This window comes from Acinonyx jubatus, chromosome E2 (assembly GCF_027475565.1).
Source record: "Acinonyx jubatus isolate Ajub_Pintada_27869175 chromosome E2, VMU_Ajub_asm_v1.0, whole genome shotgun sequence".
In the NCBI taxonomy this organism is placed as follows: Eukaryota; Metazoa; Chordata; class Mammalia; order Carnivora; family Felidae; genus Acinonyx; species Acinonyx jubatus.
The window spans coordinates 32,930,420-32,950,463 of record NC_069396.1 but is presented as its reverse complement, the minus strand read 5'-3'; the positions used below and the strand labels follow the sequence as shown (position 1 = coordinate 32,950,463).

General features: G+C 52.9%; 1 protein-coding gene across 3 annotated transcripts; it reads right to left on the bottom strand.

The window, feature by feature from the left end:
- Positions 1 to 10,229: 10,229 nt before the first annotated feature.
- On the bottom strand, positions 10,230 to 19,813 carry SNX20 (sorting nexin 20). Of its 3 annotated transcripts, none has more exons than XM_053210402.1 (5): positions 19,688 to 19,813; positions 15,958 to 16,096; positions 15,085 to 15,166; positions 14,375 to 14,526; positions 10,230 to 12,296 (listed from the first exon to the last, which is right to left on the bottom strand). In XM_053210402.1, the coding sequence occupies exons 2-5, from the start codon at positions 16,084 to 16,086 to the stop codon at positions 11,628 to 11,630; spliced, it is 1,032 nt and encodes a 343-aa protein (XP_053066377.1). In that variant the 5' UTR covers positions 16,087 to 16,096; positions 19,688 to 19,813; the 3' UTR covers positions 10,230 to 11,627. The 3 variants fall into 3 exon arrangements, with proteins under 3 accessions (XP_053066377.1, XP_053066378.1, XP_026900251.1); XM_053210403.1 differs by having other exon boundaries at positions 15,958 to 16,099; positions 19,688 to 19,801; XM_027044450.2 differs by lacking the exon at positions 15,085 to 15,166 and having other exon boundaries at positions 15,957 to 16,096.
- Positions 19,814 to 20,044: the final 231 nt, after the last annotated feature.

Sequence of the window (20,044 nt, the reverse complement as noted above, 5' to 3'; positions counted from 1 at the left end):
GTCACTGGGTGGGCTGCACCCCACTCTGGGCTAAACTGGACCCGAAGAGCTGGAGGCCCCTCCCAGCGCTGGTTGTGCAGGCGGGCGCCTGGCCATCCAGGCGTGCCCTGCAGAACGAGTGAGTTCGTCCTGACGGTTCCTCAGGGGCCAGGGGGAACATCAGGGAGGTTCCCGCAGCCTGTCGCCTCCTCCCCTGGCCCCACAGCCCCCTCCTGCTTGCAGGGCTCTGCTACTGCTGTTTCTCAGGTGTCTTCGGGGACCCAGGGACAGAGGCAGTGATTCAAAGGGTTGGCTTTGTCTCCTTCTCTGTTCCCTACTCCATCCTCTCCCTTTCTGTTTCTCTGCTTGAGCTCGGGTAGGGTCTAGGCCCAGCCTCTCAGAAGGAGATGGGGGGTGGACAGGGCACAAAGTCTGCTCTCAACCCCCCCCCCCCCCCTTCACCAAGGGATGCCTGTGACACCATTCAATAATTATCTATTGAGCACCTTCTATCTACCATACACTGGGAGAGGCTATGTAATTTGTAAGGCCTGGTGCAAAATGAAAATATGGGACCCTTGTTCAAAAAGTACTGAGAATTCTGGGGTGCCTGCATGGCTCAGTTAAGCCTCTAAGTCCTGATTTCCACTCAGGTCATGACCTCAAGGTCGTGAGGTCAGGCCCTACGTGGGGCTCTGTGTTGAGCATGAAGCCTGCCTGGGATTCTCTCTCTCTCTCTCTCTCTCTCTCTCTCTCTCTCAAAATAAATTATATGTATATGTATAATATATATAATATATATATATTATATATATTATATATATATATATATATATATATAATTTTTTTTTGAGAGAGAGACTATTAGTGAGAATTTAGTGAGAATTCTGACAGTGGGAACAGAGCCTTGAACCGAGGCGGGGGCCCTTCTAGGTAGGGGGCATATGGGATTGCAGAGGTCAACCACCTATGACACAGGTCCTCTAGGTACCAAGGGCAAATGCCTGGTGAGCTGTGTGCCAGAGGGTGTCACAACGGAGAGAGAGACAGTGAGCAGACTCCAAGATGATTTCCCAAGGGGATATGGGCCCCTAAAGAAGTAAGTGGTAGATCAGTGGGGTCTCAAGACAAAGAGGTAGACTTTGAGCTGGGAGGTGAGATGATCCGCTTCCGTTTGGAAAGTTCTCTCCGATGGCTGGGTGCAGAGAGCGCAGGGGCAGGGGTGGGTGGGGGGAGGCAAGTCAGAAATCCAGAAGGTGCCAGAGGTGTCGGGGGGCTGCTGGGGCCAGGCAGGAATTGTGGGGGCAGAGCAGGGGTGGGGTCCAGGGCATGTTTGGAGGGCCAACCAAAAGGATCCCAGATAGATTCAAGGCCCGCCGTCCGCTCACTCACCCCCCAGGAGTGGCCGCGGGTGCCCAGGGTGAGACAAGGAGGAGACAGAACCATCCCCACCACCGAATAGAACAGTGTAAAGGACTAGAAACCTGCTTTTAGGGGGGCCCATGCAGGGTGCTGTGGGGTTCCACGATAGGACCAGAGGGGATGACGGTGATAAACTATCATTTGGTTCAGTCCTGGACACATTCTTTCACAACATCCCGGCTGCCACCACCCAGTGTGCACACAACCCACTCATGCTGGGGGTTGAACTGTGTCCCCTGTAAAGATCTGTTCAAGTCCTAAGCCCCAGTACCTGGGAACACGCCCTTGTTCAGAAACTGGGTCTTTGCAGATGTGACCAAGTTGAGATGAGTATATCCTGGATGGGATGCGCCAGAATCCGATGACTGGTGTCCTTCTAAGAAGAGGGGGCATTGGGACACAGACACACACGGAAGGGACAGGGCCATGGAAGGATGGAGACACAGATTGGAGTGGTGTATCTATAAACCAAGGAACCCCAAAGATTGCCACGGGAAGCCAGGAGACAGGCATTGTGCGGGTCCCTCCCTACAGCCTCAGAGGGAGTGTGGCCCCGCTGACGCGTCGATTTCAGACTTCTGGCCTCCAGAACTACAAGAGAATCAATTTCTGTTGTTTTTACCCTCTAGTTTGTGGTGATTTGTTATAGCATCCTTAGGAAGTGAATACAACTTACAAGCGGAGAAACTGAACCCCAATAAATGGAGGAGGGGGCTCAGGGCAGCCGGTGCTCCAGCCCGTCCCAACGACATGGGCTGGAATCCGGGAGGGGCCGCTCCCCAGAGGAGAAGAACCAGCTGCTGTTTCCAGAAGGAGCCAGGAGGCGAAACCCAGAAACACCCAATGCCTGACTCCCACGCCTGGACCTCTCTGGCTCCCTCTGGAGCATCGTGTCACATCTGCAGACCCCTGCATCCCATCTGTCACCCTAGGAGGTAGAGGAGGCTGTGAAGACGCCAGGGAAAACTTCCGGGGGGGAGGGGAGGAGGGGGTAGCAGCTCTGCAGGAAGCTAGCTACACGAGGACTGTGCAGTGAGGTGAGAGGGCAAGAGTCAAGGGAGATGATCCCAGGGAAAAGAGTCCAGGGTCCCAGTGGACCCCCAGCTAAACACAGCAAATTGATAAACACGGTCTGGAAATCTAATGACTGAACAATCCTATCCTAGTGGCTAGGTGAGAAGCCAAGAGCACCATTTTGAAAAATGGATGTTAAAAAACATCAGGTTTCTGCCTTCTTTTTGGAATGAGTGTTTTTTTACTCATCTGAGTTTTTTACTCATTTTTTTCACTCCCTGAGCAAGCCCAGGGATGGGAGGCAGGAGATCTGGGTTCAAGGCTTGGCTCTTCTACGTGACGGCTCTGTGACCTGGAGATTATATCCCATCAGCAAAATGACCTGACCGGCTCAGCAAAGCAGTTCTCAAATAGTGCTCCTTGGAGCCCCAGGGGTACCTTAGCGGAAGAGGTAGCTGAGGCAGAGCCCCCTGGCCTCCCGGCCTGAAAACTTGGCTCTGGTCTTTCCTGTGCATTGGGTTTCTGTATCAAATTTCATCTGAAAAAGACTCAGCGGCTTTAAAAGACTCTGAAACCTGAACTGGATTCGCTCTGGAGTCCCTTCCACCCCAAATATTCCAAGAGTCTCTGTCAAAATGACAAACTCTATTCCAATGCACTTCGTTCTGTTTAGGAGTTATTGCAAAGCATCCCTTCTGCTGACTGCTTCCTGTCGTCTGGCATCTCGTTCGTCCATAGGAACCATGTGCTTCTGGGACATGCTTGCTACTGAGCGTGGTCTTCAGGCTGGGGAACTGGGTGGCCCTGAGGGAGAGGAGGAGGGAAGCAGAGGGCTAAAGCGAGGGTGATAATAGCACCTACCTCATAAGGCTGTTGTAAGGGGTAGGTGTGTAAGGGGATAGGTGTGTAAGGTGCTACACCGAGGGCCTGGCATGAGCGCTGTCTGCATACTATGCATCAGTAGCCTCAGCAGCAATGGTGACATGGAGACTGCTTGGAACCTGAAAAGGAATCCAGCAAAGGCCAGGGTGTGGGGCAGACTGGCGTTGCTCACTTCCCAGCCCGGGGCCTCTCCTTTCAGGAAATTCTTCCAGCAAGTCCCCAGAACCCCCCACCCCCCTGCCCCCTGCCAGCTATCTACAGGCAGTGTATCAGCTAGCTACTTCTACGTAACAAACGGCACCCAAATTCAGTGGTTTAAAACAACGATTTGTTATTCAAGTCCACAAATCACATGTCTGAGGGTTGGCTGATCTCGACTGAGTTTGCCCACCTGTCTGGGAGCAGCTGGCTGCCATTTGGTCTCGGCTGCCCTTGGCTCTGCATCTTGAATCTCGCAGCCTCCAGTAAGATACCCTAAGCATATTCTTCTAATGACAATGGCAGAAGCTCAAAAGCACAAGTGAAACACCCAAGGTCTCTTGAGGCCAAGGCTTGGAACTGGCACACTGTCCCTTGTGCCACATCATATTGGCCAGAGCAAGTGTCTGAGACAGCCCAGGCTTGAGGGCTGGGGAAATAGACCCTGCATCTGCAGTGAGGACAGCTGCAATGTCACATGGTAATGGCATGGAGACAGGGAGAGGGGAAGAACTGGCACCATCTCAATGTATCAAGCACGGTTATTTTAACGAGGCACCCGTAGGGACCTCTCTGCCCCCCTGGCTGATTGTTATTCCTGAGTATCCACCTTTCACGACTCCTTCCTGTGGTTTCGGGCAAGTGTGGACCTAAGGTCAGAGTGCCACGCTAGCTGGGTGGGTGTAAAGTGTCTTAGTCTGCACTGTTCACTAGTCGGAGCCCTGAAGTTCAAGGAATCACCCCACCCCCTACTCCGTGCCCAGTGGTTTAGCACAGGCTGGGGGCCGGAGCCTTGCGTTCAAATTCCAGCCCTGAGTGCCACCACACGTGGTGCATAATAAACCCTGAATTCCTATTTGCTGCATCTAACCATTCTTTTATTGAAATCCTTTTATTGTGAAATATAACGCAAAGCCCAGAGATATAAGTGCACAGCGTAACCAATTATCACAAAGCAAATACCCTTGTAACCATTGCACGAGACTAAGAACTGAGCACTACCCACAGACTGAGATCCTCACCACCACCCCCTCCCAAGTAATAGCCAGTATCTCGACTTGCGTATTAACCCCTTCTGCTTTTTATTTTCTTTCCTTTTAGGGTTTTTGCCATGTAAGTAAGCATCCTTAACCACTATCGTTCAGTTTTCTCCTCTTCTTGAGCTTCCTTCACTGGAGTCACACAGGCTGTGTTCTTTTGTGTCTGACTGCTCACACTCGGCCCTGCTTGTGAGATTCAGCCGCTTTATTGTGTGTCAGTGTAGTCTTTTTCATGGCCGTATAGTATTCTAATTTACAAATATATATATATATATATATATAATATACACATATATATGAATATATATGTTTTATAGATATAACTATTATAGATACAAATATTATATGTATATAATATATAATGTATAAATATTATATGTATATAATATATAATATATATAATATATTACATATATATGTTTTAATATATACCTATATGTTTTCCTTAGTGGTTGTACCAACTGACACTCTAACAAGCCAGGTCGAGTTCTCTTTTCTTTTTCTTGCCACTCTGTCTCCCTCTTCCTTCCTTCCATTGTCCTTATTCATCTGACCTATGCTTTATCAACAGCCCCCCCACCAGGCCCTGGGTGGGCAGTTAATGGCGAAAAGAAGTCAAAGTGCGTGGCGCATCCCCTCCCCCAATTCTGTAGGCAGATGGATGAGAAGCCCACAGCACCACCTGGGGCCTCAGAAGGTTAGGGTTAGACTCTCGCTCCTGGAAAGTCATGTGGCTCGGCCCCTGGGGGTACCTGCGCCCCCTCCCTCGATACTTGTGAAAGGGCCCTGCCCCCGTACCGAGGGAGACTGACTCCAGCCCCCTCCCTCAGAAGCCAGCAGGTTAAAGGTCTGACCACAGGAGGCGGGACCCTGGGCCCGCCAGTTCCTGGAGCTTCTTCATGCCCGCCCTTTATTTTGTGCGCCTTATTTTGTTTGCAATTATTGTGTTTGCCTGCTTCCTTCTGATAGCCCCTGGAGGTGGGGGGTGGCGGGATGCGGCTACAAGTAGACCTCCTTCCTCCCCTATGCGTCTCGGTGCTGCGGGGAGAGGATGCGGGAACAGAAACGAAAAGTGAAGTCCTGAACTCCAAGTGGGAGCCCCCCGGGGACCCCCCCCCAACAAACATCCGCGGAGCGGGGCGGGGGGGGGGGGGGCAGTAAAGGAGGCAGCGAAACGTCGGCGCCTTCCCAGCACACCACTTGCTTAGCATTATTTCAAGCCCTTTTGAACAGTTTTTCAAAGTTGTTTTTTTTTTCTTTTTGGAGAAATGCTCAATTTCTCTTTGGTTTCATTCCTCTTCTCCAGCACCGCGCGGAAGCTCTCGGAGCCGTCAGGGTGGCAGCGCCATCTGCCGGCCGCTTTGTAAATTGCGGGATTCGGTCCCGCCTCCCTCCGGAAGGGTGTGATGCAAAGCGGGGGGGGGGGGGGAAAGAACATTTCAATAACTTCCAGTACAATACGGGTGACCAATAAGCCCATGAAAAGTGTTCATACTTACTAAGAACAATTAAGCCACGGATACCACTTCTCATCTTTCACACCGGAAATAGTTTAAAACTGCTAACGTCCCGATGCTGTGCGGAGTGCGTTAGCACAGACTCTCTGGAGGGAATGTAATATTATCAAAACCATTAAAAGTGCTTATGATTCAGAAACGCCACAGTCAGAAATTGCCTTAGGAGCGTACAAATACGAAAAGACATTGGACCCGGGCACATGCTGCAGTATTGCCTTTAGTGAGGAAAATTTGGAACATTACAAGATGGTTAAAATAAGTTAAAAATAACATGGAAGAATATGATATATTCCAGGAAAATGCTCATGATAGATCGACAAAATTTAATCATACTGCAACCATGCTTTAATTTTAAGATACATGTCCATGGTGGTTACATTTGTCTCACCCCCTGGAAAGCGCAACACCAAGAGTGAGCCCTGATGAAAACTGTGGGCTCTGGGTGATCATGATGTGTTCATGCAGGTTCATCAGTTGTCACACATGTACCACTCTGGTGAAGGATGTGACCACGGGGGAGGCTCTGCGTGTGTGGGGACAGGGGCTCTATGGAAAATCTCTGTATCTGCCACTCAGTTTTGCCGTGAAAAGAAAACTGATCTAAAAAAAAAACAAAGTCTATTTTAAAATTTGGAAAACAGATTACAAAACAATATGTTAAGACTTATTTCTGTTGAAGGCTGGGCAAGCTAATTGTGGTCGCAGCACTTGGGGACAGGATCTGCCCTGCCGGGCTCCTCAGGAAAGGACATGTGGGTGTTTCGTCCATATCCTACCGGCCAGGGACTTCACAAGGCCCTGGAGGGGGATCCACCGGGATTGCCCAGAGGGAAGCATATGAGCCTGGTGTCGCTCCAGCCATCCTGTCACCAGGAGGAGAGCCCGAGGGAGAGGCAAAGCAGGGGAAGCAGAAGGAAGAGAGACAGAAAGTGAAAGTTAGAGAGAGACCAGATGACGAGGTTTGATTGTTGGGATCCAACTTGGCTTGAAGCTAGTCTATTCCTGGATTTTTTGGATAATAAATTCCTCCCCTGCTAAATTACCCAGGGTTTCTGTTGCTTGTAACCAAAAGGGTCTGTGCGTCCTAAACACAAGCTCCCAGCTTGTCCACTTTGCAATGAGCCAGTAACTGGAGGTGGATAATGGCACAGATGTGGCTTGCCAGGCATATTTGTCAGCACTTGGAGCCCTTCCTCGAAGTGGGTACCACCAGGGTGGTGCATCGGGGAAAGGGCATCTCGATCCCCTTCTGGGCCCAGGCCTCAACCAAGGGTCCCCAGGGATGGAGTTTCCTGCCTCGAGGGTGCTTCTGCTTTTCTTCTGCCTAAAATTCTCCCCTCCCCACCCTGTAGTGCCTCCTCAGCTTCTCCTGTGGCTCCCTTAAATACCTCTTCCTCTGAGAAGCCTTCCCTGACTATCTGGCTGAGGGAGACTATTTGGTCTCAGGCTCCATTTGCTCTGTGAGTGACTCCCTTCTAACCTCAGTGTGGTTAGAGACTGGGGCTGTGCCCTTCACTGCTGTGTCCCCAGGTCTTGGCAGGGTCTGGCAAATAGTGGGAGCATTGTCAATCGCTGTTTACTGAGAAAATGAGAATGTGCACAGATAGATGGATAAGGCTGGTGGGAACCTATTCTGGGAGCAGACTATGAGGCCAGGGCTCTGTGCAGGGCCTCTTTGGGAGAGCAGCATTTTCTTGCTCATACTGGGGGGCAGGGCACAGCGACACGAACCAGAGGATGTGTTGCAGATCTGAATTTTGACTGAGCTAGAATTTTCCTTCCAATTGAGGGTCTTACCTGAAATCAGGTATGAAGCCAGGACCTGGAGCCTAGGTACCACCTCCCAAGTGGGGTGTTGAAAGCCAAGGATGTCAACCAAAGTCAAAACCAGGCCCACGACTGAGTTGCTGGGGAGCCAGCAGGGCTGAATACAGGGCTGAGGGTGGGGGACCAAGGCCATGGACCAGGCAGCGGGGAGTAGGACCCCAGATGGTAGGGGACCATGCACAGACAACATCGAACGATCCAGCCTACGTGGTCGGAAACTTATTTCCGTTGGCAGGATTTTTCAGTCCTTCTGAGTAAATCGAAGAGAAGTCTCAACTTGGTGTCTCTGTCTCTTTTCACAAAGAGCCTCTGGCGGCCTCACATTCAAGGCCTGTCTCAGACAAAGGCCTGTGAAGTGTATTCACAGCAATAGGTTTCACTGTGTTTATTTTTACGCTACCTTTCTAATTATAGCAAGCGATTCTGATTTTCCATTTATAACAGTAATAAGAAGTTTCTTTTTCAGGCAAATTTACATAAGTAAAAGGGGACTGCTAAAAGAAAAATGGTAAGTGAATGTTAGAACAGGTGGTGGCATTGTGGGGCCCCAAAAAGGGGGGTGTGTGGGGCCGAGCAGGAGGATTCTGGGAAGGCAGCTCTTTGCAGTTGCTGCAGGAGGGACAGGAAGCATCTGGAGAGCCCCTGAGCAGGTGCCCCTCCCCCACCAGCAGGTGGCATGGGAACTGGCCTTGCAGCTCCAGGACAGAGTTGCAGCCAAGGGGACATCCAGAGCCAAGGCCACGTGGACCAGAGCCTACTGTGACCTGAGCCTCCCGGCCGGCCGGCCCCCGGCCCAAGCCTCAAGACTGGCCCTGCGCCCCCAGGTTCAGCTGGGTGACCCCCAAGGGCCTCTTTGAAGGGATCGTTCTCTCTGTCCTGCCTGCCAGACTGTATGACTTTGATGTGGACACCCCAGGTCTGGTCCCGGAGCTATCCCTGTCTCACTGTGTGACCTTGAGTGAGTTTCTTCTCCAGGTTGTGTCCCACCTAGAAACAGAGGTGAGTGAAATGACCTTTAAGGGTCCTTAAGGATAAGAGGACCAGGGACATATCCCTACTGTCTCTTCTCACCGCTCCCCTCTGAAGTAGGGCTCAGTGGGGAAGGCACAGGCCTGGGGTCACACAGGCCTGAGTTTAATTTCCTGCTGTACCTGTCATTAGTGGTGGGACCTTGGGCAAGTCACTTAAGCTATGTGTCTGTGTGCTCATGTGTGAAATGGGATAAGAATATCTCCTGGGCAGAGCTGGACCGGCAGTGCTGAGGAAAGCCCCAGACACACAGTTGGGCTCCAAAAATGCTCTGGTTTTTAGCCCATGGGCAGCCATTAGAGATGCCATCTTCCCAGCCTGCCTTGGGGCAGGGTAAGACACCTGCTGCCTTCCCAAGCAGCCTGACCCCTGCGGATGGGAGGGAGGGGCTGCTGGAGCAGGCTTCTGTAGGAATGAGCCCCCAGCCCACTCAGGCTTAGGGGCCGAGTGCCCAGAATGGGTTCCTGGGTGTGGGTGAGACTGGCATGATGCTCCCACTGGGAGCTCCCTGAGTCCTGGGACTGTGTCCAGGGGGAAGACAGGTGGGGTTCATGGTCTTGTAAGTTCCTTCCACCCCATATAGGCTTTAGAAAAATTTGCAGGGCACCTGGGTGGCTCAGTCAGTGAAGGGTCCGACTTCAGCTCCGGTCACACGGTTCGTGGGTTCAAGCCCCACGTCAGGCTCTGTGCTGACAGCTCAGAGCCTGGAGCCTGCTTCGGATTCTGCATCTCCCTCTCTCTCTGCCCCTCCCCCATTGCGCGCACTCTCTCTCTCTGTCTCTCAAATATAAATAAAACGTTAAAAAAATTTTTTTTAAAATTTCTCCATCTACACTACACACATATATATGTGATTTTGAGACACATTCTGCCCCCCATCCCACATTTCAGCACCTCTGGTCAATGGCACCTTACACTCTCTGTTGGCCTGAGTTGATGTTGACTTCCCTCAGAGAGAACCTGCTTTCTGGGGTGTCAGGGACCTAGAGCACCTGCCTCTGAGGCCACTTTACGGTGACCTCTCTGCATGAAGTATTTTGGACCACACTGTATGTGTTCAGACCCTAACACTCACAGTTCAAGTTCTAGGAGGAAGACTGCCACCCCCCACCTGGTGCCAAATTTGATTCTCGCATTTCCTGATCGTCCTTTCTCCCAAGCAGGTTTCTTACATTGGGAGCTAAGTCTTTGCTCTCCCAGCTTCTTGCTGGAAACTCCTATCACACTCCCCGTGTTGGCCATATTTTCCTTCTGAGTGAATATCTGGTGGACCTTATAGTTGATGGCATTTCCCATTGGACGAAATGACTCACGACATCAGTACGGTCTTCTTCACCATGACAAGTAGAGTCACGGCCCTTTGTATTTCCACTTAACACTGTAATTTCCCACATGTCCAGATTTTCAAGAAGCCCATCATCTCCCATTCAAAGTGTCCTCCCCGCATAAATTGGGGGACTTGAAGCTTTCTCTGTCCCAAGGTATCATCAGATGTTTCTAGCCTCGAGGCCAGAGCCTGATCGGGCTGCTACAGCTGCCGCCACACGGTGTCGCGGTTGAACACATCCCGGTGCAGCTTGGCGGATGCCCGTCCACACCCACTGTGATCCCCGTGCTGAGCCAGATCCTCGCACAGGCCAGGCTGGTGCCCCACATTATGGGTCCAAGTTACAGCCTCTTTATTTTGCTCTGATAAGTTCAAGCAGATGGTTTAGGTCTCCAGGGACTTCTAGCCTCAAACACACATTGGCCCAAACCAGCCTGTACCATCAGCTTCAGGACCAGTGTCGAGCCTGGGTTATGGGTCCAGACTCCCCTCCACTCTGGGCTCTCGGTGTCCTTTCCTGAAAGCAGACTTCGGCCAAGGGCATCCCCATCCGGCACAGAGGTTCCAAGAACATTGTTCCTCAATGGGGAGGTGTTAAGCATTCAATCAGTGTCCTACCCAGAGGTCCCACTGTGTATCACCCCACCTCCCTTCAGGGCTGTGTCTCCATAACTCAAGGAGCCTATTTGGGGGCCAGTTGCCCATAAATGAAAACCCAACCCGGCAATGAGTTGCATAATCCTAACCAGAGAATCGTGGGCAACTTCCCTTCCTAAAAATGCCTCGTTTCACAGAATCTTATGACATGATTATGTTCCAGCCCAGTGTCCCTCCGCCCTTCAAAGGGTCCCATGCACCCCATCTTAGGGACAAAGTTGGCCTTGAGGAGCAGTGGATGAGCTTTTGTTTTGCCGAGTCAGGTTTACATGCTAAGAGGGAAGAGCTGGAATATTTAGGATAACGGTGGGGATATCTGCAGGAAAGGTCAGGGAGAAGGAGCAGAGAGGAAAGAGAGGACAGCTGGAGAGAGCGGTCTGTACGAGATGGGTTAAGCTTCGTCCGTGGTGTGCAATGTCAACCTCCCCTCCAGCTACCTGCAAAAGCACCAGAAAGATGGATCTCACTCTCTGGCATTTGGGCAGCTGGGTTCGTGGTTTTGAGATGAGGTGAACCTGGCATCGAAGGGACACAGGACTCGAGCGGAGGCTTCCAAGGATGCCCCGAGGGACCTCTGTTCAACAGAGATGGGGAAACGGAGGGCCAGAGGAAGGACTTGTCCAAGGTCGCCCAGCAACCTAGGGTCCAACGTGGCTCTGCCCACTAAAACGTGAACCCCAAACCGCCCACTGAGCAGCGGTGACCCCAAGTCTCCAGCCCGCCTGCCAGAGGGGCTCAGTACAGATATTCCCGCACGGTGAGTTCCTTCAGGGTGAGGCCCCAGGGGGTGGGCTTCCGGAGCTGGCTGTCCTGCAGCCTTTTCTGCAGCGAAATGAAGTCTCTGCCCAGCGTGTAGGCCAGGCGGATCATGGCGTCCAGCAGGGGGGCGTAGTAGCGATGGCCCTCCCGGGCTTGCAGGCACTGGAGGGCCCTCTCACCCACCGCAAAGGCTTCAGCAGGGTGTTCAAGGTCACGGTGGCACACCAGCATGGCACAGAGGGCGGGGACCACCATTACGGGGCAGTGGGCCGTCAGCTTCTCCTGCAGGGGCACCACGCGCACCAGGATGTCCAGGGCCCTGGTGTACTGGCCGCCTCGCAGGCAGCCAAAGGCCTCCCTGAGCTCCGGCCGGGTTAGGAAATCGATGAACTCGCGGGACCGCCGCACACAGCGGATGGCGTAGAGCAGGCTCAGGTACTCCTTGAAGGCCAACTTGCGCTCGGAGATCATCTCCTCCGTGAAGTTGCCCATCAGGTGCTTCTTGGGGAAGACGACATCCTCGATCTCTTCCCTGAACGTCTTGAGGAGGTTTTTCTGGAGCGTCTCAAAGTCTGAATAGCGCCGCTCCAGCACGGCTTTGTTGCTGTCAAAACTCCCTGTCTGGATGACGACGATTTGGTACATCTACGGCGCAAAGAGAGAGAGCGTTTGACTACCTCCGACAGGAGGTTTTAACTGACAGAGTGAGCCCCGGCAAATAAAAAACAATGATGATCACAGTTTCAAGCATACCCTGAAAATGGGTTATCGTTATACGCAATTCTGTTTTGAATTGCCATCAGCATCTGCTGAGCTATAAAAGCGAATCATGACAAGAGTCAACCCGAGAATACCAAACACGGCAGCATGGAGGCGTCTCGCGGGACAAAGAGCACAGGAAACGGGGGGGGGGGGGGGAGGGGAGGGGACAGGGAGCCTGGGGGTGCTCCCCACCCATATCGTCAAAACCCGGCCCCAGGTTCCTAAACTGGGGAGCCTGGATTAGATCCACTTGAGAGGTGGTTTTAGGCGGTATGCTGGCGGTGATGTTATACGGTAAGAAAATTACTGCCTCTCGATTCTCGTTCAGCTAGACCATACTGATTAAGGGCACAGGCTGCCTGGGCTGCAAATCCAGCTCCACCGCGCTCTAGCTGTGTGGTCTTAGGTGGGTACTTGACCCTCTCTCTCCAAGCCTCAGTTTTCCCATGCATGAAACGAGGATAGTGGTAGCGCCTCCCTCACTGGGTGAGGACGAAATGAGTTAATGCACTGCAGGGACGGGGGACTGTGCTCAACACGCGGCCAGTGCTCAGTGTCCCCGTTGTTATTATCCCAGTCCCAATTAAGGGGGCAAGGCAGGGAGAAGGGTTGAATATGGCTCCTACTTGGACACTAACGTAGCCCCCAACACGGGCAAAAACTCCATTTTATTTATTTATTTATCTATTAAAATTTGTTTTTTCTTAATGTTTATTCATTTTTTGACAGACAGAGAGAGACAGAGCAAGAGTGGGGGAGGGGCAGAGAGAGAGAGAGGGAGACACAGAAGCTGAAGCAGGCTCCAGGCTCTGAGCCATCAGCACAGAGCCTGATGCGGATCTCAAACTCGTGAACCGTGAGATCATGACCTGAGCCAAAGTCGGACGCTTAACCAACTGAGCCACCCAGGCGCCCCTTATTCATCTAGTTTCATGTTTTATTTTATTTTTGAGAGAGACAGAGAGTGTGTGTGTGTGTGTGTGTGTAGGTGCAAGTGGGGGAGGGGCAGAAAGAGGGGGGCAGAGGATCCCAAGCAGGCTCTGTACTGACAGCAGTGAGCCTGATGTGGGAGTCGAACTCACCAACCTCGAGATCGTGACCCGAGCTAAAGTCGGACCCTTAACCAGCTGAGCCACCCGGGCACCCCTAAAATTCCATTTTAACAAAACGAGCAACAACCCCTAACCCCAGAGCCTCCCGCCAGCCATGGCATGACCAGCTAGAATCTAATAATAGCACTTAGCTCTCCTTGTAGTTACTTTTATAATTATCTTTTCTTTATGCTATGTGATATTGGTTCCCCTTTGAAAGCTATTTAGTGGTTTAAAAAAAATTAAATTTATTTTAGAGAGAGAGAGAGAGCAAGCGCAAGCAGAGAACGGCAGAGAGAGACGGAGGGAGAGAATCCCAAGCAGGTTCCACACTCAGTGCAGAGCCCTATGGGGGGGCTTGATCCCAGAACTCTGGATCATGATCTGAGCTGAAATCAAGAGCTGGGCCACCCAGGCGCCCCTTGTTTAGTGTTTTTAAAAAGTAATCTAATTTAAAGAAAATAGAGTAATTATGATGATGATATATCATTATTTTATAGGATATATAATTATTAATAATATTCTTAGTTATTAATAATAACATAAATGACGGGGGTGGGGAACAAAGACTGGCGAAGAGACGCAGGTGGTTAGTTGTGGGCGGCACGGCCTTAATGTGGGCCAGTTCCTCCTCAGGATCAGGAACCGTGACTCACACATCTACAGTTCTCACAGTTCTGAGCACAATGCGGAGCTCAAGATCTGGCTTTTGGCCCCCCCCCCGCCTTAGAACCCTGTGAGTCAAAGTGCGAGGGCCCATTTCATCCATTTCATCCTCGGGAGAGTGGAGGCCCCACCGACTTGCGCGGGGGCCAGGAAGGAGGTGGTGAAAGGCGGGCCGTCGCTGCCGGATCTCGGAGGTCCACTTACCACGAACTTGGAGACCTTTCTCTCCTCGATGCGGGCCGACGCGACCTCAAAGAGCAGCTTGACGCGCCTCCAGCCGCGCTTCTCCTTCCGCCAGTACTCCTGCAGCTCCCCGGTGGTCATGCTGGAGTTGGGGCTGGGGCCGCCGGGGGTGTCTGGAGGGACGGCACCCTTAAGCACTTGCACCGGCTCGGTGCACTGTGGGGAGATGGCTGGGTCTGTCTGGGGTGGGATGTCCGAATCCGGAAGAGCCCTGCGCATCCCCCTCCCCGGCCCCCCCCTGCCCAGACGCCGGGCCCACCCCGGCTGCGTCCAGCCCGCCCCCCGCCCCTGACAGCCTGACGCGGCACCCCTCCTCCTCCCCCCACCCGCACCGCCAGCTGGTGTCTCCGTTGTGAAACGCGGCACGTTCCCGTTGCACCATCCACTTCCGGCCTGCAGGTTGGCCACGGGCGCCCGAGGCCCATGCTCCTGACAAGCAGGGACGGTGGCTTGTTGGCTTCTGCACTCCCTCCAGCGCTGACGCCCGTGCGGTTGCCCCGGCCCCTGAGCTCACACTGGGCGACCAGCGGAGGGAGCGATTGAGGATGCCGGGCTCCAGGCTCAGCACGGTGGGCCCCTCCAGACTCTTCCCTCTCTGGCTTCCCACATTCCCCGCCTTTGCTTGCACCTGCCACTCCTTCCGCCTGACAAGAACCCTCCTGTTTGCCTACCTGCAAACCGAACAGTGTGTCTTCGACCTCCCTGGGGCGATGAGCCCTTCTGAGGATCTCGGGAACGATGAGAATCCTTCCCCGCCGAGATGCACAGATCGCTGTGCATTTTATTTCAAGGGATATGGGGCTCCGGTGCCCTTCAAGACCCAGCCCAGATGTCACTTCAACTGTCCCCTTGCATCAGAGTAAGAGCCTCCCACCTCGTCCCTACAGCCTATTTTGGTGACATCTCAAATTATTTTTCACAGATCTGTTTCCCTACCACACTGGAGGGCCTGCGGTGCTTGATTCGCTCTTGTTTTCCCCAGGGCCCCGCACAGGGCCAAGGACAGAGCAGACGGTCCATAGGCGCATACTGAAGGAATGCACGAATGAGTAAATAAATTTGCTCCAGGACATGACACTATAGCGGTGCTGGGCACTCACTGGTCCAGAATGTCCCACTGGCTTCTACTGGAAGCACCTAGGACTCTCACACTGAGGGCTTCCTTCAGCTAAAGCGGTATGTTCTGGAACTTTCCTTGGCTGATGAAGGATGGGACTGGTCCCCTCACCTCTTGGATGGGATGACTCTGAGATGTGTTCCATATGTCTTGCAGAGGACCCCCTCTGGGACTGAGCCCAGTTGCCTCCAGCAGTAATCTCTCCATCAACATCCTGTCCTGGCTTCCTGCCCTTCCTTTCCTCAATTTACCGCTCCCCTGCTATGACTCCTGGAACCATCTCCCAGAAAGATGACTGGCACCAAATTCTTGTGTCAACTTAGGAAAGCTGCCCCCTCTCCCGCGGCATCTGTTGAAGGGCCCACATTTGTATTTCAGATGTCTTTAGACCTCTATCTCTGATCAAGCCCCAAGCCTCAAGCTCACCTAAGTGTTCATCGGGTCCTGGACATGGGAGGTCTGGGCCAGTGGCTGCTGCTTCCTGCTCGGTCCCTGTCGCGCACTGGGCAATGGGTCCCATCCATCCAGGGCTTCCAGGGTGCTCAGGACTGGCCATGACTCCAAGGCTGCTAGGGGGACAAAGAGGGCAGTGAGTTCCCACTCGTGTTGGGGTTCCTAGTGGGCCCTGGGGTGCTACGATCTGTGGCACAGTCCCCACTGCCCACACAGCTATCTACCCAGCTGCCACATGAGAGGCCTGGGTCTGCCCCTTTGCTGAACTGATCCGTCCAAGCCCTCTCTTGTTGTCACGATGCTTCCATTATCGAGTTGCTCTGAATCTGATTTCAAGCAAAGTCAGGATTACTTGGGAGCAAGATGCTGTCTTGTCCGGAAGCACATCCCCATACTCCATTTTCTGTTCATTTGTAAATAGAATTGCAGCGTCCAAAGCAGGGATACTGGTATGTATCCCTCCCATCTCTCTCTCCCTCCGTCTCTAGACAGACACTTAGGACTTACGGAACACTCTTCGTATGCTCCTAACTTCTTCACATCCACTTATTTAACGCCCACAAAAATCTGTCGTGACTCCCAGTAACAGAAGAGGAAACTGAGGTTTAGCCCAAGGTTCTGCGGCTGGTGAGCGTACCCAACGAGCAAAGCTGAATGTTTTGTGACGTGCCAGGTCGAGTGCTCTGTGCTCAACACCCACTCTCTCACTTAACTGATTCTGTGTGTGCAGAAGGAGTTTAAGCTGCATTTTCTGATAAAGGAACTGAGAGAGTTGCCTACGATCAAGGCTAGTATGTGGTGGGCAGGACCCAGATGCCTCTCCACCTTCTTCAGGGCGTGGGGGCGGGCAGACAGTGGGAGTGCTGGGGGCTAGTTTATGCAGTAAGATCTGTGACTCAGATCAGTGAACAAGATGACCTCGTGCCTGGACTTCTCTGTGCCTCAGTTTCCTATAAATCAGGTATAAGAACGGAGCTTGGCTTCACGATGCTGGTGTGAGGGTTAAGTCAACAGCTCAGGGCTCCCCACATACCTGGCCCTGTATAATAGTCCCTGTTATTTATTATTATCATCATTTTAGAGTTGATTTATTTGAGAGAGAGAGATGAGAGAGAGCACACATGTGAGCAGGGGAGGGGCAGAGAGAGGGAGAGAGGGAATCCTAAGCAGGCTCCCCACGGTCCGTGCAGATGTGGGGCTCCAGCTCACAAACTGTGAGATCGTGACCTGAGCCAAAACCAAAAGTCAGACGCTCAACCACCTGAGCCATCCAGGTGCCCCTATTTTTTTAAAGATTTAAAAAAAATTTTTTTTAACATTTATTTATTTTTGAGAGACAGAGACAGAGCATGAGTGGAGGAGGGGCAGAGAGAGAGGGAACCACAATCTGAAGCAGGCTCCAGGCTCTGAGCTGTCAGCACAGACAGGGGGCCTGAACTCACGAACTGTGAGCCGAAGTCAGATGCTTAACTGAGCCACCCAGGTGCCCCTAAAGATTTTATTTTTAAGTAATCTCTACATCCAACATGGGGCTCGAACTCATGACCCTGAGATCAAGAGACGCACGCTCTACCGACAGAGCCAGCCAGGCACCCAAGTCCCTGTTATGAATATCTGACACATGATAATACTTTGAAAAATATTTGGAAAGTCAATGACTCTAAATTGAAATGTAAGTTGGAATAGAATTTAACATGTCTGAGACAAATTAGAAAAAAGATGACTAAAACATTAGCTCAGATGGGGCGAGGAGCTGGGCCACCACTTTGGCATAGAGATCCAAAATCAGAAGGGTGCGAGTAACCTTACCTCCTTCTTCCCAAGATCTGAGGGAGCTGTAAGGGGCACATGGGGACGAGACTCTGGTCTGCGTTCTGGGCCCCGTGTCTGAATCCTCACGCCGATTATGGCCTAGAGAGGGGTGGGGTTACAGCTTTTTCCCCGCAAGTGGCCAGAGCCCATCCTGACTCCAGGGCTGAAGGCCTTCTGGAAAGGCCTGGCCTGGGAAGACCTGAGGTCATCTGGGGCCAGGGTGGGAGGCCCTCCTTGGGGGGGCAGCTCTTTTCCAGTTAGATGGAAGGAATTCTGGTCCATTCTCCAGGTGGCTCTGTGCAGTTGCCCAGTGAATGTCTCTCCAGGACCCTCTGTCCAACCTTACCTTATATGGTGGGAAACTGAGGCACAGAGCAAGGGCATGGCTTGAGCCTGCCAGAGCCTGCACACCTCATTTGCCTCTTCTCCCCTTCAGGAGACAGGCCTTCTATCATGACCAATTGTGGGTCTGAATGCAAATTGTTTACTATCTCTGGGCCTCAGTTTCCCCACCTCAAAAGTGTGGCCACAAGCCCTGTCCTGCTGACAAGAACACCGATGGTGAAGGACAGACTCTCTATATTCTGGCAGGTGCCGGGGCAAGGTGGTGAGTGGTCTCCATGTTTTCTTAGTGGACTCTGGGTCCACCCTGGGAAGCCCAGTGTTTCCTGTGGGCGCTCCTATGTACCTGCCTCAGTTAGCTCCTCTGTAAAGCGGGTGATGGCGAGCCTCAATGGCTCCAGCCCTTCCAGCCCTGCTGTCCTGATCAGGCAGCTGGCACCAGGTCAAAAGCAGGACACGATTTGCCCAGAGACCCTGTGAGAGCCCAGAAATAATGGCCTTGGCCGAACACGTCAATGAAGACCCGGGAAAGCTGAGCATGAACCCAGGGCTTTGAATAAAAATCAAATTCAGCAGGCAAAGCCAGTTCCCTTATGTTTTCTCTTATAGGGTTGGCTGGGAGTCACTATGAGAGGAGTGAGAAGGAGAAGGTCAGGCATTGGTGCATGTGCAAGGAGTCTTGGACAGCTTCCCGGTCCTCTCCAGGCCTCAGTTTCCTCATCTGTGAAATGGGGAAAGCAGCCTGTCGCTCCCAAAGCTCTGTGGGGACAACCATGCATGGGGTTCTCTGGGGGCTTCTCTCCCGTCCCCATCCCCTGTCTAGCAAAGATTTGTCGATTTTATAAGACCCCGGTGGCTTGGGGTCTTGTGCTTGGCTGACGGGGTACAGGACAGCTTCCAAGCCCCCGCCCCGTCCAGCTGTGTGTGCAGGCATTCTCCTGCATCCCTCCCAGGCCCTGAGCACCACTCCTGCCTCCAAGGGCCGCCCCGTCCTATCCAGGCCTTCTTCTGCTGGCTACAGTGAGCCACCTTCGGAGCCCGTGCTGCCTCCCTGAGGAGCTGCAGAGGACTTTCCATCGGACTGAGGCTCCAATACAGCAGGGTAAAGCCCGACCCAGGGGACAGAGGGTCCTGGACGTTGGGTGGGCACACTCACATTTGGCAATCTCCCAGGGGGACGGGTGGGGGTCCGGGGAGCCTGTAACAGCAGGTTTCCTGGTTCTTCCCATCAGAGAGTCCCTTCCGGCAGGCTCGGGGGTGGGCCCTGGCTTCTGCATTTTGCCCCAGTGCCCAAGGTTGCCTGGCACCACTTTCTGTGTGGTGACTTATTCTCCAGGCTCAAGACGGGCTGTAGAGGTACCTCAAAAGAATGGGGGTGGTGGAGGGTTGGGGATCTGCTTCCTGTTCTACCCCAATGAGCTAAGGGGAGCCCCACACGTAGAGGCTCTGCCCCACACTGCCCCCAGCAGGTACTGGGGGAGGCCCGTAGGAGGAGGGGGCTCAGGCCACAGGAGGGCAGAGCCCCACCGAGGTGGGGATCAAGCACTGACCTGAGGCCTCTGGTTCCTGTGTGGGTCCAGGGGAGGCCAGGAGGAGTGTCACATGGTCCCCTTCAGCTCTCCTCTGTTCTAGGCTCTAGCAAGGCCGCCGCATCTGAGTTCCCCCTTAGAAAACAGGAAATAGGCTGTGTGACCTACTCCTGGTTGCCCCAGCCCATTGGCTGATGACAGATAGTATATGGAACCCTGCTGACAGGCAGCCCCGCAGGGAAGGGGCGAGCAGGACAGGGCGAGGCAGGGCCAGCCCTGAGGGATCTACTTCTGAGGGATCTAGCTGGGCCTCACGCAGCCTTGCAGTGGGCTGGGCTGTCCCTCAGAGCCCCAGCTAATCTCTGGCATTCAGGCAGC